The sequence below is a fragment of the Arthrobotrys flagrans genome (genome assembly GCF_004000055.1).
Source record: "Arthrobotrys flagrans strain CBS H-5679 chromosome Unknown unitig_0, whole genome shotgun sequence".
Classification (NCBI taxonomy): Eukaryota; Fungi; Ascomycota; class Orbiliomycetes; order Orbiliales; family Orbiliaceae; genus Arthrobotrys; species Arthrobotrys flagrans.
In genome coordinates, this window is record NW_027137550.1 from 3,974,209 (window position 1) to 4,000,098 (window position 25,890).

The following is a 25,890-nucleotide window of genomic DNA, read 5'->3' on the forward strand; positions in this document are numbered from 1 at the left end:
CAAGTTTCCAAACCTCACGGCACAGCATCCTTTACGACGAATTGCAAATTAAACCTTTCTACCCGCCCTTGCTTCCTTGCTCGAAAATTTAGTCTATACCCTTTTTCAAATCTAACCCTGAAGTTTCTCTCTGTTGCGATCCACACACACCACTCTATCAGATCGTAGCGATATCTCAAGATGACCCACCATCGCCCTTCCAAACCTCACAAACTCTTACTCTCTCCCCTCCTCGTCCTGTTACTACCTACCTTGACACACGCCCAAATCGCAAGCTACTTCCCAGCATATCTGAAATCCTGCATCGACCGCTGCCAACCTCTCTGGAGTGCGAATTACGACTGCACACTCTCCGGCCAATCTAGTCTTGATTGTCTTTGTCAATCGTCATGGGTCGAACAATTCTACGAAGGCGATACTTGCACCTGCACATCCGACTTTGAGTCCCAGGAGTTTAGGAATTGGTTTCAGGGGACTGGCGGGTGCAATGTTTATGTTGAGGCGAGGATAAGGAGTAGCGAGACATCGATTCCGACATCTACGGTTGAATCTAGTAGTAGTAGTACTACGGAGGACGAAACTACGACGACGTCAGAGAGTACATCGAGAAGGACAGCGAGTGGTGTTGAAAGTACGACGACTTCGGACTTGGACTCGACCACAACTAGGGACTCGACATTTACAACCTTACCGGCAACAACAGGTACTGGAACCCAAGGTAGCGATCAGGTCGGCTCTGCAACGGCGACCCCAACTCTTTCTGGTTCAGGCCAAGATTCTTCATCATCATTCATCACGGAACAGAACAAAAGGTGGGTTATCCCCACCATCACAATCGGTGGATTGATAGTTGTTGGCGCCGGAATCTTCGCATTTCTATTCTTTTGCTGTGGCTTTTGTAGCAGGAGTGGCCGTGGGAGATACGCTAAGGCGCACAACCCATCACTCGGTGGGAGTACCCTCGCAGCCGGCGAAGCTGGCGCCGCGGCAGGCGCACTGGGAAAACGGAAAAAGAAACGAATGTGGTTATCCACTATTCCGTTCTTTGGGGTTAAACAAAGCAATCGTAGCGATGGAAGCGGGGATACGCTTGTTGGCGATCCGTACGACTCACAAAATCCTTATCAATCTGGGAATTTGATGATCGATACGGGTTATTATGGTGCTGGAGCCGGGTTGATGGGAATAGGTGGTGCCGGAGCGGGATATGTGCCGTATCAACATGGAGCGCCGTTGCCACCAATTGACGAGGTGCAGAGTATTGCGGAAAGTACGGTTACTAGGGATAGAGGGTTGCCTCATGGAAGGAGTCCGTTGGCCAACGAAGATGAGCCGTTCAACTTTGGGTATGCGGAGCAACAAGGCGTTAGTACTTATAGTCCTGTGGGCAACGGTGGTAGGGGGAGTATGGTTTTGCCGCCTATGCCGGTTGCCCATCAGGGTGGGTTTGGGGAAGGAGCTCTGGGAGCAGGGTTTATTGGGGCGGCTGTTACGACGGGAGCTGCTAGGGAGGGTACAAGTCGGAGGGAAAATGGGGATATGTCGAGCTTTTCGAATCGTTATGAGGATTTAACGGCAAGAAGGATGGATAGAAGAATGTTTGATCCTTTTGGAAACCCGATGCCTATGCCTATGGGAGGAGGAGGAGGAGGGATGATTATTCCTAGGAAGGAGGTACGGAGTACACCGACCACACCTGTTGGAGAGCAAGTTAGGAGTATGACGGTTAGTCCGCCCGCTAGTACTGTTAGCACTGCTAGTAGCTCGGGCTTCGGCGGTGGGGGAGGTCCTTTAGCGGGTAGAGGAGGCGAATTTTCGGGATTTCCGAGAGCGCCGGCGCCGGCGGGGAGTGGGTTGTTTACACAGCAGCCGGGGAGGAGGCCGGGGGATTATTATGAGAACTATCGATGAGGTTTGGCGATTTTCGTTTAGTATTATAGTTCGTCTTGAATTTTTTTGTTTTGATACCGGTTCGCATACCTTTTTGTGGATATCTGGTCTTGCATTCTTGATATTGAGTCCTATCGTACTGATATGATCAGGAAACCCGATGGATGAAGAGCCATTGTAATACTTTAGTGGCTTTGGGAACCTTTCGGCTTTCTCGTCTGACTTATGTTTATATACACATGCATGGCCCTCCCGGTGCCTTTGAAGCTTTCAATTATTAGTCGCAGACAATCGCTCCTGTTTTGTTCTTAACAGCCCTGATACTTATTGAAAAGCCTGTCCAGTTCTGTTTGATGGTGCAAATAAGCTCAGCCATTGCTTTCTTTCTTTCTTTCTTTCTTGTCTTGATATTTTAGCGGATTTTTGTTCACCTCTCCTTTTTTTGATATCTTCTTCTGATATATATTTAGATTACTTGGTCATGAGTGAGTACTCAGTAGTTAAACTTATTTATCTTATTTCGTTTCTTATATATTTTGCTGTTTATTTAAATCGTGGGGTATTCAATGCCGCGGAAAGTCTTTCCGAATATATAGTTCTCTTGAAACTTTTACTTCGAGCTTCTAATTCTCCGCTATGGTATGATCCTGTTAGATAGTACCCTTCATACATACTACTTAAGTATACTAGTACTGTACGAGTTTTTGGCAGATTTCCGGGCCTGTTTTGAAGGCCTGTTTTGATTAAGCTAAGACGCTCAAGTCTTTTCCAGAGAAATGAAGTCAGCTCGCAAGGTTTAGGAAAGGAGTCCACAGGCAGACCACCTAGTAAATACCGTATACGTAGGGAATTCGGCGGACTCTCTCGTATCTCAAAGACGATTTAAAAAGGCCCTTTAAGATAGCTTTATTGCCGTGAAGCATGATTTAAAACCTATTTTTATCTACCCTTTTCCCTAGACACTAGCTGAACATGGAGTAGGGGAGCTAGTCTGATCGCATTTCCTTTAAAAGCGACCCCCAAAACTCTCCAAAACCTCGTCTGGTAGTGTAGGGGAAAACTAATCAGAGGGTTTTCTTGGACGGAAAATATTTCAATCCGCCTTCGCGAATTCGGCTTAAAAATAGCCTTCGAAATAATCAAGACGTCTTAACTAAGTCCTTTATAAACTGTATTAAAAATTAAAAAAATTTCCTAAAAAAAAAAACCGTTAAAACCCGTACGGTATAAATCCGAATCGATCTTCAGGGGAATGTATACAATACATGCCATATGGCCTCGGAAACAAAGCTGTCGGTGCTTCAGTGCATAGCAAAAACACATGGAATGCCGTATGCTTCCGAGAGGTGAGGAATAATAATAATAACCTTCTCGAAGGTTCGGCAAATTCAGTTCAGCAGTTCGAGCTGCAGTACCGGTTGTGCGTGGCTGTGGCGTGCAATAACCCTGGGTTGCTCGGCCCTTCAATAGTGCTATGCTGAAGCAAGAATGTCTGTGTAACTGGCCCGTTTCGGAAATCGCTTTTCCAACGTCCTTCCAACACAATCAACACACTTTTTCGAGTATAATCAAGGGCCTTATTTTTTGTTAGTTACATAAGTTGGAGAAATTTTAGATTTACCGTTATATTGCGGTGGTCCTCGGAAAATAAGCCTTAGAATAAGCAGTTATGAGTATACAACTAATGAATGCAGGTTTACAAGTTCAAGAATTCATACAAAAGAAAATGCATTCGAAACATTCATTGGGGAACAAATATCAGTTTTGAAACGAGTAGGGAGTTTACGACAGAAAAAGTTCAGGGGAGAGACTTTCTTAAAAAAACAGTACGTGTGTGTTAAAGAGAAGGGGGGAGTGAGCGAATGGGGTAGAGAGTGCGTGTATTGTAATCTAAGGGTTTTGGTCGTAGCCATACGGTTAAAACCCTTCGCCTTCCTGATTTTCACTTTCTGGTTTCGTGCAGATTTGTGAGCAGTATTGAATCAAAGGCTCGACCCTAGGTAGAGCTGGTCCTGGTGGCCTCTTGCAATCGTAAAATTGTTCCTGGGGATCTTCGAGATTGGGTGCATATCCGCAATCCCTATGGCAGAGTCTGACGAGCATTTCGTAGTGCTGTTGAAATCTGATTTCGCCGTTAGAAAGCTTTTCAGTGGCATTTATTGGGAAGCTTGGTACATCAGCCCATTGCAAGCATGTCCCAGGGGGTAGGCTAATAGTCTTGGTGGGGGGGCTTTCAGTGTCAGAAGTTGTTGAATCTCTTGAAAGGACCCTGCGGGGATTTGGTGACTGATGCTGCGAGGTCGAAGGGTGGTTGGAGTCTTTTGAGGTTTGAGCTGTTGAACGGGATGGATCTGTTGAGGGTGACTGCTCTTCCGAGTTTTCCCGTCTCTGGAACCTCCGGTACCGCTAGCTCCGGAGCCGCCTTCACCCCCCGGCCGCCAAAACCACTAACACCGCCTCCACCGGTGCCGCTACCAGAGCTACCATCACCCCACCGGCCTCCAAAATTACTAGAAGAACCTGGACTAAGGTTGTTGAGAAAATAACCAAGCGCGTCACCAAACTCATTTGCAATCTCGGGATCAATTTGTGGCTCATCTGGCCCTGATAGTGGGAGTGGTTGCTCTCCACCTGGCGCAGCTACACTACTGCTAGGACCATCTGAAAAGCCCACAGGGAAATCGATCTCGGGAAATCCGACTGTTTCTACGAAATGATTCCACCTCCAATTGCGGTTGTGATCCCGTATAATTCGAGGTATTCCGTCTATAGCTCTCTGCCATCCACCAGCTGTAGGGTCACGGATCGCCGTAGGCCGAGGCCTACGCACTCTAGTGGCCGTCTGGCCTATACGTATAGAAAGTGGAAGTCCCCGTACTAATGCCTCAGTGTCATTTACATCACAAGAACAGGTCCGGCAGATGGTGTAGGCAAGAACCAGATTTCTTGCCTTCTTGCCTCGTTGTTTTGGGCCATTGCTTGGAAGTCTAGGCGGCTGTTTGTTGCTTTTATTTTGTTGAAGACCCCTAGAGCGTGATCGTTAAAGTCGGCCACGAGTTTTCCGACCGCATTCAGGACTTCTGTACTACTCCAACACACTACTATCATCGGACTTTCATAGAAGAACGCAGGCCGCAGTTCGTTCCCATATCGTTTGTCTCCAGATTCTGACGGTATTAGCGTTACAATAGAACTCGTCACAGGCCCTGTAGTTGATGACAAATCACCTTTGGATTTTTCGAGATTGGCCTCTGCCTCTGATTTGCCGATAGTTTGCGTATATTGGCTGTCTGCAGGTATTACTCGCGAGGCTACTCTTTCAAACGAGGGTATTGTGGTATTAGCCTCAATGACGGAAATTGAACTGATTGCGATGTTTTTAATACTTGATTGCTCCAGCGCATGTGGTGTCACAGTAGGGTGTTTGGGTTCATGTCTACCCTTGGAGATATCGTAGAGACTGGATATTTTGGGCAATAGGTGGCTCCGAGACTAGTAAAGTCTTTAGTTTTCGTAATTTGGAAGTCTTGACCTTCAGTAGTAATCAAATTTGCGGGCTTGGTTCCAGCACCACCGCCTTCCGCGCTTGTGGCAAGAGTCCGGGTGCCTCAGTAATTGCTGTTAGCCGTGGTTGTGGGGTTGTCTTGGTCTCGTAATCAGACGCCACAGAGAGAGGGCTTTTGTTTGAGGTTGTCTTCAAATCCTTTGTTTTAAACCTTAGCGTGCTCTGCTTTGATACTTGGGATTTTAGATTGAGCCGGCTGCTCATGAATTGTGCGGGATTCTTACATCTGCAAATTTATAGCGTCTGCTTGAGTTCGGCGTCGAGGTTGTAGGGCTGACTCTCAGATGTCCCTTCAATTGCAACGAGCTCGTGATGGAATGCGCCTTTCCAAGTGGGAGGTCTAATGGGGCCGTGAAGATCCTTGCAGCAAGAAGTTGGGTAGCTAGAAGGACTTAGAGGTAGTTCATGGCAGCCTCAATATGCTGCTCTCCTAAAAGGGAGAAACTAGTGCAGAAACTAGATTTTATAAAACGATGTAAAAATCAGTGGATACGATATATAGTCTTGTTATCTGAATGACATCAAAATTAGATCGACCTAGCAAAAAACAGGATTGACGCAGTCTTTGATGCATCTGGTCGTGAGACCTGGTAAATGGGCTGGGGGCACTTATACTCTTAAAATTACTTCAATACTAAATTAATTGAAGAACCAGGCCAGTTCCATGTATCCAAATTCTGGGAATCTGGATGAAGATGCAAAAGTTAACCCGGATTAATATAGCCCATCTGCACCATTAACTTAAAATACATTTCATAGCGGCATGAATTTGGGCGAGTCGCTAAATTCAAGATCAGGATGGTTTCTATATTAGAACGGCTAGACTAGCAGCTGGGGATATTTGCATCCAATATTTTGAACCTGAAGCTCACTAACAGCCGGACTGCGCCTAGCAAAGTCAGTCAACATCACGGTTTCAAACCGAGGCTCTGCACGTACCTGGTGACTAGGCCGGAGCGACGCAATGGTATAGAATGTTAACCGATTTTAGAGTACTAGTATACGAGATCTAGACCATATGTGAGTTTCCACCTCCCTTCCAACTTAATGCGCCAGGAAAGTGGTAGGTGTTTATTGGAACACCGTTGTAACAACAGTGCACTCCAAAATAAACTAGTACTCCATCAAATGTGGTGGAAAGTCTGGTTCACGGGTAGTCAGGTTTCCAGATGGCGTGATCACACTAAAGAATCTGAGTCTGCTTTGTTCCACCTGAATTAATGAGACAAACTTGAAGGCTCTAACCTAAATTATAGGAAAGGCGAATTTCTATCCTTAATACCGTTCCAAAACGTATTGAACGTTACAATACTGTATACAGCTATAATACTGGCACTTCAGTGTGTCTGGGCACGAGACCATGTAATACCGTATACACGTATTAACAGACTTACTCTTCCGGCACAGTAGTTTCATTGATATAGTCAGTAATCCAGCGCTTTAAATCTAGCTGGAATATTTATAACCGGCTCAACAAAATTGGAAAACATCTATCGCTGAGCTTGCAGTGTCTATGCACCCGGAAGGATGATCCATAGGTGGCAATTTGCACGCTTTGCCAGTGCACTTGAGTTAATATTGATATCGTGTATAGCCTATGACTGGTCTCGAGACCCAGACTTTGTGAACTAGCCCAACCAATAATCGGCCTCGCGACGATGCTCCTACAAGAGACTCCTAGAGAGAATCGATGGTAAACTAGAAGATGCTTGAGGAGGGAACAGCGGAAGTGGCAAGATCTGATACTGGCTTCTAGCCTCGAGACCCACTGGCTTCTGATGTTTCAGCATGTCAAGTTGCATGTTGCAGGTTGCAGTTGACCGAAACGCGATGGTTATATCATATTGAAATTTCTTGTATGTTATTTATGTGACAACATCTGGTGCCTTCTTTAGCGACGCTTAATACCGTCACATTAGTTTGGTGGCAGTTGATTTGTCTTGCAGACCTACTAACCATGTGCACCCTTGTCATCGGAATATGTTAATAATCGGCATCTGGCACTGTGCCATGGTTGCAACTGTGCAGTCGATTTTTTAGTCTGGCGACGAGATAAGGTCTGGATAGTTGAAGGCATGTTGGATTTCGAAATTTCGTCCCAACCTAAAGGATATAGCTTTCCCATATGCCGGTGTAGCAGACAACAACCACTAATAATATTTAGTATTGATTAATACATATGGTACAGAATAAACGAATGAGGAGACCTGATGTATATGTGCACGTATATTTACTTAGAATATACCCCCTTATTGCATCTGCAGGTGGAGGGGTGGTGCCAGGACCAAAAGTTTTCTTCTTCTCTTTTTTCCTTGTCTCGTACCTAGTCGACCTGGTCCTTTCCCCTGGAAATTCAGCTAACGATATTTTACCTTTTATATATGTAAGTGAATTAAAAGTGGTAAAATCTTTGTGATGTCTGGGTCCGAGACCATATAATACCAATATGTAGTAATAGTAAAATTTGAAAATTAATATTGGTGAAATATCGAACACTGAATCGTGCGGAATACCACCGCCGTAGCTGCTAAAAAAAAAGGAGCCCATATAAATCAATACCCCGAGAGCGGAATACCAAACACGGAAAGAATCAGCCTGACCGTTAGAGCGTTGTGGTGGCGGTAGCCCTGGGGAGAGGCGACTATTGTTTTTGTTGGAAGGTATCTTGTGCCACGCCATAATTCCGACTGTATAGTCGATTTCTCGCCCCCAAATAGCGAGACTCTCTTGGCCTGGTTTCGGGATATCCTGCCTGACCGCTTTAGGAGTTATTGGCGTAGTTTTAGTAGCTTTGTCCTTTTTTTGGTACACGTAAGGTTTTCATGAAAGAGTATACGTATATCGGTCTTGTAAGCCATGTTGTGCATGCTGAGAGTATATATATATACGTATGTTAATCATATGGAAGAGGTCTAGAAAGAATCAATCCCTCTCTGAGCGTCAAAGTACTTATGTAGTCGGGCACACGGAAGTCTAAAAGTTCATTCGATATTTTAAAATGATAAGGTGTAGTTTATACTACTATACACAACTGAGTATAAAGTATCCTCTAGGCGCTAGCACCCGTCTTGAATCTAGTCTATCTCTAGACCAGTATAAAATCATCATAGGTCAGTTTGCAGAGTCAATTAATCGGTTCCACGCTGTAGCTTTGAAGTCCGAACTACTGCAAGACCAAATCCCAGGGTAAAAAATCAAAAAAAAGGGTCCTCTAAACTCAGAAAAAACATGTAATTCGGGAAGTTAACAACTGAAGAGAGGAGTAAGAAGGAGCTTAAATCATGTAGACTTTAGAAAGAAACCCACCGACGGATTAAGTTATTATACATGTATACATCTTAAAATAGAACCCGGAGCAGCTAGCTATAGCGTAAAGTATTATTAACCACCAATAAAAGTAAAAAATAAATAAATAAAAATTGAGCATAAAGAATCCAAAGAGGCGTAATCCGTAAGTCATATATTACTTGCGTATTTCCCTTGTATCTGCGGAAACTTCTACCGGGTATGTCGGTGCATATAACTCCACCGGTGGCACCATTATCCCCTGGCCTTCTAGGTTATTTGCTGATAGTTCGCGATAGTACACCCCGTTTTTTGGGTATGCTTTATCCGCATCTGGTGGCGTGGGAACTGGTTGATCCGTAGCCTAAGTAGGGGAAAAATGATATGTTAGTGGCATATTCCTTCCACAAAATATAAAATAAAGAGGAAGGTCCGATAAATTCGTACCAGCAATTCTATAAATCTATGGTGTGGTCCTACCTTTCTTCTCTTCTTTGCCTGCCAGAATATTAGGCCTAATATGATGGCGACTAAAGCAACCACTCCGATTACGATTCCGGCGATGGCGCCACCGGACAGCTTTTTTGAGCTTGATGGTGGTGGTGAAGGGGACGGTAGTGCTGGTGGAACTGGAGCATCAACGCGGACGTATTGGGCAGCAGATTGTGAGTCGAGATCAATTTGGGCCATAGAGAATTGGTCGGTGTGATAGTTGGCCGTTAGGTAGATTTGCTAGTTATGGCACTCACAAGTTAGCTCTTTGTTCCACCTCAAAGTGTACATGGAGGAGATTTATGTATATACCTGAAGGAATGCTCTTCCTAGAACAAAGCGACTCGTGTTATCGACTGGCCTGAGTGGGAGGTATCTCAACGGCGAGTCCGGGTCAACCCCCTCCGTCGGAGCTGTGAGGAATAACCAATGGGCTATGATTTTATTGTATCGGTTAGTCGATGAGCCATAAGGATTTAGTAGTTACTACCCTTCAAAAGGCTTAGACATACAAACGGTCATCGAGTTGAAGAGCCAGGAATCACCCGTTCCGTTGAAATGAAATGCTAAAGTTGACTATAGCCTGTTATTAGCATATACCTCCTATTTATAAAATCCGTTTTTTTGGGGAGTATATGTTGTGAATACTTACAAACTCCAAGTTCTTGTACGCCGGTGACGACGAATTGTAGATATAGTAACCAGATCCTCCTATCGACGCGTTCCACACTGCACCAACACTCTGAGCAATTCGGTCTGTAATCGCTCTAGGTAACCAGCAGTACGGGGTCGAACTATCAATTGTAACTTCGAGCGGCTCGTTTATTAGGCTTGAATTCGTTCTAAAACTCCTCCTATCCGTTGGCCCTGTGATATTTAGAAAAAAGTAATCGAGTATCGCCTTCATTGATGGCCTTCCGTTATCCACTGGGACCATTGTATGATTCTGAACCGAACCGGGGAGATATTTCGATTTATCGTAGCCACCAAAGACTAATTGTGGTAACCTCAGCCCATCTCCGGATCCAGTATTGTATGCCCATGATGGAGAAGGGATTAGTCGCTGCTGGTACATTTGTTGTGTGATATTTCTTAATCCCAGGAGACCGTTATTAATTCTTGTACTCCGTATTGCTCCTACGGATACATTTGTGATACCGGGAATTCCCCCAATGGATACTGTATCCTGCCCTGGAACACCACGAACTTCGATGCCATATGCCCGTCCATTCACTACAACGCCCGCAGACATGTCGGCACCTAGCTCTGTATCTCGGTCCGCTGTAGGTGTCCATGTCGAACTTGCGGTTTGGTTATAGGCGTTTCCACGACCCTCTATACAGGCTTTGATTCCGTTACAGGCATCTGGTGTGATAGGAAGGATGGTGTCTTGAAGGGTTGCGACTGTGAGGTAGACCTTTTGCGGTGGAGTTCCAACCTCGACTTCTGCGACGGACCATGGGCCGTCTGGCCCGTACCTATTTAATAAAACTGTTAGGTCATTGCGCAGAATATCTTAAGAGCAAGCTAATAAGCAACTTATTTACATACCAAACCTGGCCGAACTGTGCTACGGCAATATCAGGTATCGAGGATGTCTGCTGGGCGACCGCTGCGGCCAGCGCCGTGAAGCCAGCAAATGTTGTGAATGTTCGACGCATATCTCGTCGGGTATATCGGAATTATTACTTTCTTAACAAGACCTCAAACGAATGATTCCCGTTAATCTATTCTCTAATACTCTTACACAGCTGAATTAATAATACTTGGGTATATGCTGTACTTTTGCGAATCTTAAAAATCAAAGAAAGGTCATAAATAAATATAAAAATGAATGGCAAAGGAAAACCAAGAGATCTGGAAACGTTTTAAAGGTGGGGAGGGAAACGCCAGGTCTTTATCTACTACCCGGCTCAAAATTACGGGAAGCTAGACTGGTAACTTACATGACGGAGCATTTACAAATTTATCACTTGCTGGTGGAACTATCCCGCAATGTGGATCTCACAGGGGTTTCGGTCCTACCCAAGGAAAAAAAAAAAAAAAAAAAAAATTTCTAGTAATGACCCATATAATCCATCCCACTGCTTCTGCATATTCGCTGCAGCATGTTCGCAAATACCGGCGCCCTGGATGCAAGCTTCCCGCTTTGTGTTGCGCCTAACGTCCAATAGGCTGGAGCTTGCCGGTATCCCCCAACTTTGATTCCCAATCAACTTCCACAATAACTTCGCATTCGTCACCATGATAGCAATTGTTACTAAAGTCTCATGGGTCGATTTTTCGAGGTGTGCATCTTACTATATTCGGATGGTATGATAGCGGGCCTGCCCGCTAGTTTTATCCGGATGGAGGGCGCGAGTAAGCACGGTGTGATTCTGATTACTGATATGCAAGGCTGATCCCTGTTTTCGGCATGGGCTATGTCGCCTTTCTTCAAAAATGCGAACCTGGGAGAGGATGGAACAGAATGTGCATATAAAAAGCCGAAGCTAATGCAGGCAGCTAGAAGAGCTCGACTGGGAAGGCCCCTTGCTCTGCGTCGGTGAAATAGTCTCGACATTCATATGCAATAAACGGGATTTGCGCATTAAAGACTGACCAAAAGGCCGAAGGAACTATCGAGTATTTGGAAATCCGAATGCCCGCGATGCAAGGCTCATATTCGCAACCTGCGATAATTTAGAGTGCTGGCGGTGATCTTGACGTCTGGTCATAGTCGACAGATGTGAGGACAAAATATTCCGATGGCCTCGACAGCTCGTCACGTCTACCAATCGACTAGACAGAGAGCTAGCTAGCGTACAGGGTTTTTTTTTTTTTTAAAAAAAGGAAGCTTCATGTTCTCGTGGGCTGTCGGGTTAGGTAAGCCCTCGAGTCAAGTTAGGTATTCCACGACGGCCGAACGTTGCATATAACCGAACTCTGTCTCCTCCCAATCTGACGAAACATTTATAGAAACAGTTGACTAGAAAACTGAAACGACTAACTAAAGATAAAAGAGACCCGCCTCGCTAGTTTAAATATCTTAGGCTCATCAGAATTAGACCTCATGTCATGTAATATAGTGGTTGCGTACATCATGCGCAGTCTCCGCAGTACGTGTCTCCGTCGGCCAAAATACCTGAGTTTAACAGTTTTCTCAAACCAAGTGTATTTTAAGAGCTCACATTACTCGCTCTTGCAGGAAATTCGTATAGGGTGGCTTGAACTTTTCCTGGGCATTCTTTCCACCTTCGCCGCCTGCGAGGCTGGCCACAAACTACGTATCATTAAGGTCGGCTCGAGGCTTGCCTAGAGCTTTAGAGCACATATAGTGTGGCAGCTTGAAGTTCTTGTGTGGTAATTTCGCGACAGCAACGCAGCCATTACTGAACCTTCGCAGTAGTTACCGCATCTGGTTTCGCTGTTGGAGAATAAGCGGAAATTATCAATCCCTTATCGTATCATCTAAACAAAAGTGCAAATGAGAGGTGCAGATATCCTCTTGGCCTCTGGAGATGTTCTCTTGGCTTCAGAATAATCTGTTCTTGTTGGCACATCTTCGGATGATATCTTCGTTATTTCACGCACGCAAAGCGTCGATAGCCGAGGAAAGAGGGGCCTTAATAAATTTGCGTTTGCGCATGCAGCTGACAGAATATTGCGAAAAAATTTAAGCTCGTGCAACCATTTATCAAGTTCTGGGTCTTGTGTCTTCAGCTGGATGTGGGGACGCTGCGCCCTAGAAGGCAATCTGGGAGTACGCGGGTACTTGTGTGTGTGGGTATTGGGATGATAGCAACTTCGGATTGTGATTCAGCTATTAGTCGTAACGACCCAACCTAACAAGGCATGTTTCTTAGAGAAACAAAATGGGGTTGAGCTTTTAATTGACAATTCGGCATGGCCTGTGCTTGTGTAATTTGAATCATACGACTCGTTATGCAATTATATTGGCGATTCTAACACTCTACTAAGAGACATTCCGAAACCATATCCACAATATAGTGCGACTGTATTATGGATTGTCAGTTCCAATGCGCTAGAATAGGTGCCGAACCCAGATAATTAAAGTCATTTAATTGTAAAGAAGATAGGGTATCAAATCGCGCCTTTCATACACCTCAAAAGACACAGGGACGTCTGTTTTAAATCACACCATCCATATTCTGTAGACATTGGCTCCTTTCACGAACTCAAGCACCCGCAGACACTTGGGCAAAAGGATCATGAAATCGGTCTGAGAAGATACTACTCTAAGGGTCGGATTTGTCAACCTTTCACAGCCCTCATCGCGAACCCTACCCGATACTCCCGCTGCTTCTTTACATCATTATCCCCAGCCCACCAAACCCCAAATGTTGGAACGCAACAAACTCCTGGGAGCCCAACATCTGCAAGATGTCTAATTAGGCTGTCGGCATATGCATATAGATCTGGGCTTAGATATAATGTCACGCTAACCGATATATATCCAACTTTCTGCAAGGTCGATATGCTTTTCGCAAGAGTTGTAATATGGTCGACTTCTATCCCCCTTCATCTGAAACGCCCCAGATAAGTTGCTGTAGACCGAACGAGACTGAGTGATATTGTAAACTATTACCTTGGGGTTCCGAAGAGCTTGTTTCGATGTGTAAAGTTGATGGGCTCTGCGCAGGTGCAGTTATGTCCTCCTCGTCATCGTCTTGATCTGCTGCTACTGCTGTTGCTCTGCTCAGGAAGGCTGAATCCACTCCCTGACATGCAAACTCAACATGAGACCCAAGGGGTAACTGCGGAACCTGCACAATAACCAACGGTGGTGATGTAGCAGCCTCAGATAAGGCTGGTGACTTGATGTCCTGATCTGACTTCTCAAAGTAACTCTCATCAACTTCGTGATCAAGTTCGTCTTCTTCATTACTTTCCTCGAACCATTTCTTCCAAGCGCCCTTCATCACCCCAACGTCCGCATCTTCAACTACAAATCCCACACCTCCCAACCACCCACACTTTCCGTGAATATTCATTTCTCTCCCTACTCTAACCATATTTTGTAATGCTAATACTGTCTCCCCTCTGACTCCCTCGTTTTCCCAAACTTTCATGCTCTCCGGAACCAACCCAATCATCCCTGCCACACTTACTACCCCACCAACCGCGATTGCTTGGCTGTACGGCCCTACGTTTGCAGGCGCCCAATACGATCTACTTTGTACATGCAACGCTTGTCTTGTATCTCCCAATCGCGGCATATCAGCTATGACCGATAATAAGACTCCAATATTCTTAGGCATCGAATCCTCAATAGCCACACATACTCTGGATGGAGGGTTGGGAAACTCGGAGAAATATGATGAGTAGACCTTGTTGATTGCTTGAAAGTCGTCCATGGAACGAAGGAGGAGTAGCGTGGATGTAATATGTCTGAGAGTTGAAGAGGATTTCGAGAGGTGCTCTTGAAGCTGTGAGAAGATAGAGCCCACTTGTTGAACGATATCTCCTGTGATGCTGTGAAGATTGGTAATATATATGTTGCATGGAGAGATATGTACTGTGGTCCGGAATGGCTCTGTAGGCGTGTGGTGTATCGATGACGGTGCCTTATCCCGTATTGAAGGCTCTATTTCCACGTATTTTAAGACCTCCTCGAATTCCGTATCCAGTGGTGGCGGTTTCTCAGGCACTGTCATCTCCTCGTATTCTGCATCCACGACCATCGTCTCCAAAAACCTGGTCCAGGCGACACCACCGCCCTCATTGACGGTCTCGCTCTTCGAAACTCCCACCTTCTTTTTCCACCCTTTACACCCAATCACCAATGTCTCAAATTCCCCTCCTTCCCCGGCTACATTTCCACCGTACCTCTTCTTTATACCCTCCAATGCCATCCGAGTTTTATAATCTGCCACACTGCGTCCTAGCCATCGTTCATCTAGTCCCAAACTTGCGACCTTTATTATCCTCGCGTCGAGTCCCACTACCTCCATTTCCCGTAGGACTCTTTCTTGCTTTCTTTGCCAAAGCCATGCAATCGATATTAACCCTAATCGTTGACAAACACTCTCTACCCGTGTGCGTTGGTATGATGATAATATAGCGCCTGAACAGACAGCTCTAAGCTCAGGGTGCTTTAGTTTAATAGAATGTAAGAGGGCATAGAGGTTCTCTATTTCATCTTCCTCTTCATCTTTCTTACTACCATTAACAGAATTGGTAGCACTAGGATGATAGGACAAATCCTGGTTGACTGAACTACCCGTTATCGCCGTCCGATATAGCGGGATATTTAATATTGAAGAGTAATGCGGGAGAACCGTATGACCGACAGTTTGGTACATGAAGGAGTTGAGATCGTCGGAGTCGCCATGATCGGAGGTTTGTGAAGACGGGACGGGAGGATGTAGATTTGCGAGCGCAATGATTTGGAAGCCATTGGCGTTGCTATGAAGTAGGGAGAAGAAGGAGTCTTTGCCACCAGAGATGAGGGCGACGGTGGGGATTGGAGCGGCCATGGTAGGGATGGTGGGGCTTTTATATGAGGTTGGGCCTGCTGTAATTAGTACCTGTTAGGACTAAAAAATGGCTTTTCAAACTTAATTAGCTGCCAGGGACGCAGCTTTTATAGATTTAAAAAAGAATATACGAGCTTACGATGCATGACGGCGGCGTGGTGGTTTACTCGAACGAGGATGCATATGCCTCAAGCAGAACGAAGTCTGTTGGATTTCTCGCTTTTATATGTGGCAATGCGGCAAAGAATTCTGTGACGGCACAAAACACCACAATGAAAGAGTACTCGAGTCGAAATTGATAAAATGAAGAAATGTCATTATAAATTTTCATTATCTTCGTTTCCTTCCTCTGCTTCATCTTGTTCTTCATCGCTTTCATCCAAATCCTGTAGTGGGAATAATAATATCGCAGCTACTCCACCCAATCCGTCGAGTCTAACACCACTTTCATGAATACTACTCAAGATCATAACTTCCCCTGCACCGCTAGTCTTAACGTCTTCTACCATCCTCACATATCTCCTCCTCTCTTGCATATTATTGCTCCTAAATAAGCTATTGCTCACCAACAATGTTGAAACTGCGCCCTTTTCTATAGCTCTTTCGACCTCTTTAGGTCCATACCAAGCTCTATCTTCGTCCGTCTGCATCATCTTAAAGAACGACTCCATGGCCTTTGTCTCTTTCGCGTACTTTGTATCCGCTAGTCTTGCAATAACCGCAGGGCTCTTCAGAACTTCATTCAAAGCATGTACATGCCCTGTCGAACAATGTACTGTGACGAATTTAGGTTTTGCACCCATGACCGTCTTATTATCCGTCTTGACGGCTTCTGCAAAAATGTATTTCTGCAATGACTCTGCTAAGAATCCTGGTGATGCTAGAAGGATAACTTTGAGATTTGAAATGGGGAGATGTCGGAGGATGGATTGATAGATAGTTTCGTAGAATTTCTCCATAGATTTCTCGAAAGCTGTGATGGAGCCTGTCCGTTTTCGAGGAATGGAGACGTCGATTCTTTGGCGCAAGACGGTCATATGTTCTGTTATCAAGCAGACATTCGCGAGACCTATTTATCAATGCCAGTTATTAGCTTTCTAATTCTCGAAACCTTCCAGCCAATAACGATATTGAGATTTGAAATACCCTCATGCAGAACGACAGCACCGATTTCTGCCTTTTCAGCAGGATCACAAGCTTCCCTCACCACTCCCAAGCTCACAGAATCCCACTCTGCCTTCCCAACCGTGAAATTCCGATTAAGTTCCAGATCCAACGTGTGATGCGCCCCAATCTTGACAAACTTGTTCTCCTCGCTAATCCGTCCGTTGATATGAAGTTGTCCAGCTTGGCTGTCAAAATCCACCTTGTCAACCGTGATTGTAAGGTTCATATGTACACGTGAAGAGGACGTAGAACCAGTAGATGACTCGGAGACTATGCGACGGACGGCAGAGGCACGGAGAGTGTCACCGACACGGATAAGGTTGTAGGCGTGCCACATGTCTTCGGGCTCTTCGGGGTAGAGGGTGACGGTACCGCTGCCATCGCGCTCGACTTGTTGCTTGATGAGACGCATTTTGAGCGGGTGGAGGATGGTGACAGTATTGGTACGGTGAGGATGGGAGTGAGCGAAGATGCTCTGCGGTTTGGGCTTGGATAGTGGCGGGGCTAGAGATGTGTTGACCGCTGTGTTGCTAGCAAGACACGCAACACAAGCCTAGCATTCCTATGGGCTTCAATGCTATTCTGTGCCCACGTCCGAACGTGGGCTTGCCATCACAATCACTCGATTTCTAGTACACATTAGCCTTAGTCCCGAAGGCCAATCGGTCCTGTCGATGATGCATCTAAACACTCGGGTATCAGACCTATTTCGTATCTAAATCTATACTAAATATTAAGCAGGCAGCCTTAAAGCTTTGCTAGCCAGCATAGCGTCTATACACACAACGCTACAACACTAGAATCACAGAACAATTGTATGGTAATAGAATGAAATTTCGAAATCCCACTTTTCCAGCTTTTCATCATGAACATTAAACCATTCCCAGGTCCCTTTAGCTCGCATATTCTCAAGAAACATATTCCGAGTTAATATCAAAACATGAAGCGCGCATGCAGGCCAACATAATATCGTATCTGTATCAGATTTTCAAAACAAATGCACGGTCGGTGTCCCCATTAACAGTACCAGCAAACAATCAATGTCGACTAATCATATATCGACTGCAAATAATATCGTATCAATCCCGAATCCCATATCAATAACCCAATCAGATAACGATGGAGAAGAGTTACTTCGTATCCTTCAAGCGTCTCGCCAAAAAAGCCCTTCGTAAAAGTCCGAGCTCCGGAAATTCGGACGCAGTACGCCTGGAGGCACCTATAGAATGCAGCCACCATGCATAGGCTACCCCCAGTCTACTCCTCATCCGGATCCCACCTCACTGTCTTCTTCTTCCCCTGATGCTGTTCTTGCTGCTGCTTTCCCGATGTTTCACACCAAGCGCCACAGGCAATTCTTACGGCATCTTCATAGTGATGATTCTTGACGCCTTTATTTCTTGCAACTTTGGATTCGTGATGTTGCTTTTCTGAATCCTTTCCGGGGATTTTTGAAGTATTTGATTTTGCGGATTGATCAAACGGTGGAGTGATAGGCGGACTTGCCAGCGGCGATGTATTGTCTGGTCCCGTCGATGTAGGAGATGTCGGATTTGAATCTCGTTTTATTATTCTTGTGCGCGGGGGTACACACCGTCTTGCTGAACCGCGAGATCCGGAACGAGAACGACCAGTAGTCCCATTACCAGCTATTTTATCTGTTGGGAACGTTGGCGTTGACGAAGGCGAAGGTGTTGAGGGAGGTGATAGAGACGAGGATGTGAGAGAAGAGGAATCTGAAGATGGTGGTGAAGGCGCTATAGGCACATTTTCGAGAGGAGACATGATAGTAGCTGGGTTTGGAGACGGGAATGGAGGGAAAAAGCGAAGCATTATTATATAAATCTTTGCAATGATGTACCGATCTCGATTGATTATATTTTGGATTGAGAAAGAGTTTGGAGTGCGAAGAGGCTAGGTCGTGCGACCAGGCCGTTTGGCTTTGGAAGCGGATGAAGCTATAGTGTATGCACAGTACATACAACCGCAAATTCAACGTCGAGATACTCGAATAGAGAGTTAATCGAGATTCGAAGTGGACTTCAAGATATGTATTCCAACACAGCGGAGTTAACAAATAGCGGGTAAAGAAAGCTGGAGTAAGGTTGAAGCGAAGATGCGTACCACTACATATATCCCGTTGAGTAGTTCAGCCCAGCCGGGGTCTGGAGGGGGTTTATGCGGAAGTCTTACCAGAACGTTTCCCCAGGTAGGTGTACTTCAAATGCAACCAAGCGGCTGCAGCAGTGCTTACTCGAATTGGCAGACGGGAAGCCGACTTTTCTAAAGGATCACGGCCAGAACTTGCTCCACCCATGCAAACCTCTGCGACGTCTGCGCTATCGATAAACTAGGGGAAATGTATGTAATATCCGGGAGGGCGCTAAAATGCCTTAGTCTGGGGATACAAATGATGGGGTTTTCATCACCTCGATTGATCAATTGCTGGTATATATATAGTTATGTGTCGATTTTATCGCTCACGATGCAATGCAATGCATGGATGCGCATCATATCACGACTCGAGCTCTTCCCGGCAGATACTGGGGGAAACATTACATGCCTTGATACAACGGTCCGGGCTGAAGGTGGGGAGAATGAACCGAAATTTTCTTGACGGTCCATAAGGAATCATTGGGATTGGATGCCAGGAATCTCGAACCAATGATATCAGCATCCTGTAATGCTAAGCGAAAAGAGTTGTAAACCCGAGGCCGTGTCGGCAACCCTTCCTTGATGAAATCGAAGAATATTAAGCAGGGTAGGCGGGAACGACCGATGGTAAGTACAGTGAACAGCCGAGTATCAAGTAGTGGTCGAAAGATAGGCTGAGACCAGCCTGTCCTACACTTGACCGACAAGCTTTTTATTTTATAATAGTGACGTAAAATTTCTGGGCCTTGGGGCAAAATGTATGAGGCATGTGGTCCAAACGGTCAAACTAGCGCTTTAGCTAAAACATGATAGTTAATGGCGGACCCTTTTTTCGAAGTCGAAAATTCGATGCACAAGCGAAGACCTCGATCAACTAGTGCTTAAATATTTGATTTTTGGGAAGGCTGTTTTCACTTTCGATGCATCGATGGCGTGAACCCCGCCCTGAAGAACTCGTTAGCCTAAGGATTGGCCGTTTGTTGGGGCAGCCCTATGGCGAAATTATTACTTCCCTGGTTGTACTAAAGCTTGGAAAGCTGGTATGATGCAAGGTTTATGTATGCCTGTAGGTGACCCATGACGATTTTCGTACTGGGAACCTGCTTAAGGTTGCCTGTGGTACCGAGTGGTCATGAAACAGCGCAGTGAGTTCGTGACGGAAGTTATTATAAGAGTTGGGTATTTATTTACATCCATAATTCGATTTCCACCTGATTGAAGCAGCATGTTTCTTAAGATCTTTGTACGACCGTCATGAACTATAGGGTGTCGAAGTATTAATATTCACTATGGTCTGAAGGATGATGGCATTTTAATATTCTGTCGACAAGGCTCTGTTGTCTGCCGGTTCCATAAGTCCAATTTTCGGACTCTCTTTATTTTAGAGGTTTATAACTTGGGCGCCTAGGCGGCGTAAATGTCATCCTGCCATCATATTTGCATATATGGATATTGCAAATCGAGATCTGACTGTAATCTTAATAATCACGGGCTCAGAAGTACTTACGAGATAAGTATATAGTACTTTATACAAAACTTGAAGCTCGTGAACAGAATGCTAGAGCCGCGCTGCTGGCTGTCACCACATCCTAAATCGAAACAAGTATACGACTTTCAACGATGTCCAACATACATATTTCCGTTGCGCCTCCTCGCGAGCTATTATGTCACTATCCCTAATACTAACTAAGTCACTAACTTTTACCTTAATTACCTACTGAGGTACATACTTACACATGTACATGTCTACTAATCGACGGTGCCCTATCTACCATCCGGCTCGAGTTTCCTAATAACCTTCCTCGTAAACTTCAAGAGTTTCTTCTGATCCGCCCTCCGTATTTTTCCTTCCAAAAATAACCTACCCCCAATCAATTCCACCATTGTTAGCGTGGGGGCGTCCAAGAATTGGATTCCCCTTGCTTCTAACCCCCTCTGGGCTCTCTTAGCCCAAAAAACTGTCTCCGGGTGGTCCCTTCCTAAGGCTTCGGAAGCCACTTCCAGCACTATTTCTCTCCATAGTATCGCCTGAGGGGCTTTTCCTAGCACCTGAAAGCCCTCTGCAATCCCTCCCAGAACCCTTACTGATGGCAGTGATTCCACAATACCTTCTATCTTTCTCATCGCAGGCATTGTTTTCCACAAGAATGCTACCGATTCCTTCACCATCCCTACTTCCCTCATCGCTTCACCAACTAGCCATATTGAATTTGCAATCTCTCGTCTCCACCACATGGCTCTCGGGATCTCCAAGAATCCTGCGGTAGCAATAGGTATCAACTTCTTTGCCCTTTCTTTGTCCACCCTCGCCAGTGCTCTTATCAGCAACCCAATAGCGTAAACTCCAAGTTGACTCCAATCTCCAAAATCCTCCCTTATCGTTCTATAATGTTCCACCGCTCTCCTGAGCTCCATTTTCCTTCTTCCTTCCCTTCGCTCTCTTTCAGTCACTCCGTCGTCTATACAATCAGATACAATACCTGCGTTCTCAAAGCCCAGACTCACAAATCCGTCATACGCAAGATTCCTCAATTGTAGACCGTACTTCCACCCCCCTCCAATCTTCTCCCATAGATAGCTCTCTCCTAGCACTTTAATTCCTTCTAATGTAAACCAATGCTTAGTACCAAATCTCTTCCCTAAAAACGGGAGGAAATAAACAATCGCTTGTTCTGTTTTGCTCCACAACGCTGTCCAGTAGGTATCCGAATTTTCTTTCATGTAGGATATAATCTGTTTATGTCGTTTTAACACCCAGTTCCAAATTTTGGTTTCGTACTGAACTTCGGCTTCGCTTGCGTTGGGGTCCATGTCCGCCTTCACAAGATGCTTTGTGGCTTTGTAGATATGGATTGGCAATCGCCTTTTGTCCGTGTCATCCAAGAACTTTTTGCCGTCACTCTTCTTTAGCGAAACCGGAGTCATTCCAAGTTTCCATTCTGCATCATCGACTTTCTCTTTAAGCCAATCCCGGAGATGGATTCTATAAACTTGCTCCATATCATCAGAAGCGAATTCAAGTTGATGGAATTCCTCGTCTCCAAATTCGACGGTTAGGAGCCTCTTGAATGGAATATAGTCCTTTGAGCGTGTTTCTAGCTTGACAGTTGCTGCATCCACCGTTGCCGGCTTCTCTGTGGCAGTGGCCTCCTGTTTAGTAACCGCAGGTAAATTTTCTGAAAGTGTGAGGTCATCAAGTTTGGCCAAAACTTTGTCGCTTTCACTGTCTCCCCATTTGTCTCCCGTCTCCTTTTCTCCCCATTCATCCTCCTTTTCGCCTCCCTCGCCCCATTCATCCTCCTTCTCTTCGTCCTCACTCCATTCCTCTTCCTCTTCTTCATCGTCCCATTTCTCCCCGCTCTCTTTCTTATCGTTAGATACTTTAAGCCCTTCCAAGGCACTGGCGAGGTCTTTGCCGTCATCCTTCTTATCTTTATCAGATACGCTAAGATCTCCTAGCGCACTGACAACATCATCATAGCCATCGTTCCTAATTTCTTTCAACTTGATCTTAAAGGTATCATCGACATCGAACACAAGTTTCTTCGATTCAACTCTCGCGAATTTTTGATGTTGATTTCCAACCTTATGCCCCAGTTGGAGCCTGATAATAGGTGGGTAGAAGGTAATCTTACCAGAGACCCTCTGGAAAGTCTCCTGCAACCTTTGATGCTCAGCATCAACAAACCGCGGTAAAGTCGCTGAATCTTGCCACGAATCTTCCTCTCCCCAATCGTCTTCTTCCTCTGGTTCTTGCTTCCATTTTGCTCTTCGCTCTAGACCCGGACCTCGGCCTTCTTCTGCCTCCTCGTCTGACCACTCAGCATCTTCGTCAACCTCCATTTGTTCGGGTTGGGTGTAAGCCCTCTCAGACTCTCGATGCCTAGCTTCTTCTTCTTCTGCTCGCAGTCTTGCCTCTTCAAGAGCTCGAAGCCTTTCCTGTTCTTGAACGAAAAACTTTTGCTGCTCCAAACGCTGGCTTTCAAGTCTTGCTTCTTCAGCCTTTCTTTGTATTGCTTCCTCTTCCTCGGCCCTTTGTCTAGCCCGTTTACTGGACCCATCTTCCTTTGGTGGCATGCCGCTGAGTAATCTTCCAGCCCTATCAGCCATTCCGGAATATCCAAAACTATTAGTACCTTTAGCTTTTTTCGAATCACCACGAGAGTAATCCAGTGTTGAGATTTCTGCAAATTCGTCTTTGATAAATGGTTCTTTGTTTGACGTTCTTCTTGCACTTGTGCGGTTAGATGCGCGGAATCTGGAATCCGAAGGGGGTAGAGTAGGAGCGCCAGCTGCAACGCCAGGAGCTGCAATTGGAGGTGGGGATGGTGCTTGAGCTGATTGCGGTGGTGGAAAGAATTGATCTGCAGATGCGCCTGGTTGCATGTATGGAGCTGATGCAGGTGCACTGAGCTGTACTATGGAGCCTCCGGAGGCCATTGGCGGTTGACTTGACTTTTTGGATGAAAAACCAAAGCGTGGGAAAGAGAAGATACTTTTGGACTTGGGTTGTGGAGGCACTGATGGTGGGGGAGGGGCTGCTGGCTGCATTGGTGGAGGCGCTGGCGGCGCATATCGTCCAGGACTCGGGCGTCTTGGGGGAGCAGGAGCCGGAGCAGAAGGAGGGTAAGAGTATGATTCGCTGATCTGTAAGGATGCCTAGTTAGCACCAGTGCCAGCATGCAAAATACCATACAAAGAAGAATATACTTACTGGTTGACATTGTGCTGATGGAACAGCTGCAGGAGGGGGCCCTTGAAAGAAGCTGGAACTTAAAGGACCAGGGAAATATCTAGTCGTGATAGAAGATGGGGATACTTCCGGTGCTGGCAACGTCGGCCTTTGTAATCTATACTCGAGCGAGGGATCAATCTCTGAAAATTGGGCTGGCCTGTTGGAATATATGGACGACATTGATAATTCATCCCCGAATCCCACAGGCGGGTATACCGCTCCAGGAGAAATATCAGTTGGATAACCTAGCGTTGTAGGGATCATAACATTTGCAGAAGATTGTGCAGTTGTCTGTTGAAGGAATAAATCGATAGCCAGGTGTGGCGGTGTAGTGTATTCTAATCCTGTTTCTACAATTGGAGAGTGTATATTTCCAAGAGACCCCGGGGAGGTATTGCTGTGGTTTAAAGAAAGATGGTCATTATAATTCGGTGAGATCTCACGATTGTTAAAAAGAATATCCGGGGGCGTTTGGCGAAGCCTAGGGCTGCCGGGGATGAGCCCCCCGGGGCTAGGAGGCTCCACTATTCGTTTCTTTATCAGTTTAGCTGTCTACAGATATCAATCAAAGTGAAAAGTACTTACGGGGCTCCGAGTTTCCGTATCGCCGCATTATCTCTTTGACCTCAGGAAGGTCAATTAGAGTACCACTTGGATGGTAGAATATTGTCTGATTCTTCCCTGCTCGACGTCGTTCCTTCACAATTTGGACAATATAGTCTCTTTGCTTGCGCTTGAGATTTCTTTTGGAGTTCCATAGTTGAAGGACCTTCTTCAATTGGTGCATTCTAAGGTGTTATTCCCGTTAGAAGCATATTCTTTGGCCGGAAAACCCACAGGGCGGGTACTCACTCCACCATAAACCCCCTCTCATGTCTCAGCGCATGCAATATATCCTTCTCCTTGACTTTCGCATGCCGCTGCCGTAGCACGAAATCTTTGTGTGGCTCCCACTCTTCCATCTTAACATAAGCCCTCTTCTTGAGTGACTTGTCCCCAACATACTGATTCACCTCTAGCGACTTCTTCGACGTCGATTGCGGTGGTATCCACATTGTGGCGCGATGTGTGCGGTTTGACACATCAAATATGCAAGATGTCGAGACTTTTTAAAAATGTGAACCCGGGTTTAAACAGGTCATTGCATTAATAAAAAAGAAAGGGGATCCGGGCTTCTGGTAATGTTACGGGCTCCCGCGTACGCGTGCAAAGAATCTGTCGTTAACCTTGGGTCCGATGAGCTACGGTGGTTTTTTTTTTTTGCTTGGGGCGTAAGAAAAGTACGTTTGATCGAAAGGAAGTCTACTTTTTGTACAGCAGCTGTAGCAGGGCTACACTGATCTTATTGCTTGGGGCCACGAGAGCAGGAATTTCTGCAGTTTTGGGGCGTGCGGGGTCAATGCTGGCGTGAGGTTGGTTCATGTCACAAAACTGGCCAGCTTCAGTAGCTCACACAAATGTCGAAGGGGTAAGCCATGACCAAAACAGACGTCGTTAACAGATCCAGCGAATGGCTGACCATGTTGATATCATCTCCGCTGCAGCTCCATCAACAGTCGAATACAGATGCGGGGCCTTTTCCGAGCTAGTTCGAGACGAGGCTTAGTGGCGGAAGTGATAAGCATTTGGGCCAACACGAAAAGTACCCAAGCTGAGAGTTCAACGGGTAAATGGAGGCCTAGGTACAGAAGATCATCGAGCGATTGTACCCAAGGCAGAATTCGCAAATGGATGCGGAATTAGGAAGGCCTTGATGATATAAAATTGAGATATATCGATATAAGTGGAACTGTTCAAAAAATCGAAACATCTACGGCTTTTGCGAATTCGGTACGAAATATCCATTGTTCAGGACGGATATTGGCAAACTCAATTATTCGAACCGGCAAATAGCTGACTAAGATAAGGTTTATAAATTCGTGCTAGAGTGTGTTTTCTCTGCTTAATCATTGAAATTCCTAGTGAAAGCTCCTTCGCGATTCTAATAGGACCTTTAAATTTGCAAAATCTACAGGCCATAACGTCACGTTTAGGTGTTCTAGTAGTGATATAATATATAATGGGCTGAGGTTGGTCGAAGCTATACTGCAGCATATAGAATTTTTACCATTACATATATACCC

General features: G+C 45.5%; 7 protein-coding genes across 9 annotated transcripts; 1 reads left to right on the forward strand and 6 right to left on the reverse strand.

Annotated features, from left to right (window-relative positions):
* Window positions 1-180: 180 nt before the first annotated feature.
* Window positions 181-1,911, forward strand: DFL_004211 (uncharacterized protein; the record flags this gene model as incomplete). Of its 2 annotated transcripts, XM_067633268.1 has the most annotated exons (2): window positions 181-1,441; window positions 1,509-1,573. In XM_067633268.1, 2 exons carry the CDS (start codon window positions 181-183, stop codon window positions 1,571-1,573), a joined length of 1,326 nt encoding a protein of 441 aa, XP_067491453.1. The 2 variants fall into 2 exon arrangements, with proteins under 2 accessions (XP_067491453.1, XP_067491452.1); XM_067633267.1 differs by having other exon boundaries at window positions 181-1,911.
* Window positions 1,912-4,129: 2,218 nt separating this feature from the next.
* On the reverse strand, window positions 4,130-4,866 carry DFL_004212 (uncharacterized protein; the record flags this gene model as incomplete). The annotated part of the gene is made up of 2 exons (XM_067633269.1): window positions 4,130-4,712; window positions 4,790-4,866. The coding sequence occupies 2 exons, from the start codon at window positions 4,864-4,866 to the stop codon at window positions 4,130-4,132; spliced, it is 660 nt and encodes a 219-aa protein (XP_067491454.1).
* Window positions 4,867-8,918: 4,052 nt separating this feature from the next.
* Window positions 8,919-10,893, reverse strand: DFL_004213 (uncharacterized protein; the record flags this gene model as incomplete). 2 transcript variants are annotated; one of them, XM_067633270.1, is made up of 6 exons in its annotated part: window positions 8,919-9,104; window positions 9,221-9,472; window positions 9,545-9,666; window positions 9,745-9,808; window positions 9,885-10,710; window positions 10,784-10,893. In XM_067633270.1, the coding sequence occupies 6 exons, from the start codon at window positions 10,891-10,893 to the stop codon at window positions 8,919-8,921; spliced, it is 1,560 nt and encodes a 519-aa protein (XP_067491455.1). The 2 variants fall into 2 exon arrangements, with proteins under 2 accessions (XP_067491455.1, XP_067491456.1); XM_067633271.1 differs by having other exon boundaries at window positions 9,188-9,472.
* Window positions 10,894-13,743: 2,850 nt separating this feature from the next.
* On the reverse strand, window positions 13,744-15,711 carry DFL_004214 (uncharacterized protein; the record flags this gene model as incomplete). Its single annotated transcript, XM_067633272.1, has 1 exon — window positions 13,744-15,711. One exon carries the CDS (start codon window positions 15,709-15,711, stop codon window positions 13,744-13,746), a length of 1,968 nt encoding a protein of 655 aa, XP_067491457.1.
* A 317-nt stretch (window positions 15,712-16,028) lies between these two features.
* DFL_004215 (uncharacterized protein) lies at window positions 16,029-17,290 on the reverse strand (the record flags this gene model as incomplete). Its single annotated transcript, XM_067633273.1, has 2 exons — window positions 16,029-16,780; window positions 16,858-17,290. The coding sequence occupies 2 exons, from the start codon at window positions 17,288-17,290 to the stop codon at window positions 16,029-16,031; spliced, it is 1,185 nt and encodes a 394-aa protein (XP_067491458.1).
* An 845-nt stretch (window positions 17,291-18,135) lies between these two features.
* DFL_004216 (uncharacterized protein) lies at window positions 18,136-18,711 on the reverse strand (the record flags this gene model as incomplete). The annotated part of the gene is made up of 1 exon (XM_067633274.1): window positions 18,136-18,711. One exon carries the CDS (start codon window positions 18,709-18,711, stop codon window positions 18,136-18,138), a length of 576 nt encoding a protein of 191 aa, XP_067491459.1.
* A 2,085-nt stretch (window positions 18,712-20,796) lies between these two features.
* DFL_004217 (uncharacterized protein) lies at window positions 20,797-24,822 on the reverse strand (the record flags this gene model as incomplete). The annotated part of the gene is made up of 4 exons (XM_067633275.1): window positions 20,797-23,679; window positions 23,747-24,291; window positions 24,353-24,555; window positions 24,620-24,822. 4 exons carry the CDS (start codon window positions 24,820-24,822, stop codon window positions 20,797-20,799), a joined length of 3,834 nt encoding a protein of 1,277 aa, XP_067491460.1.
* Window positions 24,823-25,890: the final 1,068 nt, after the last annotated feature.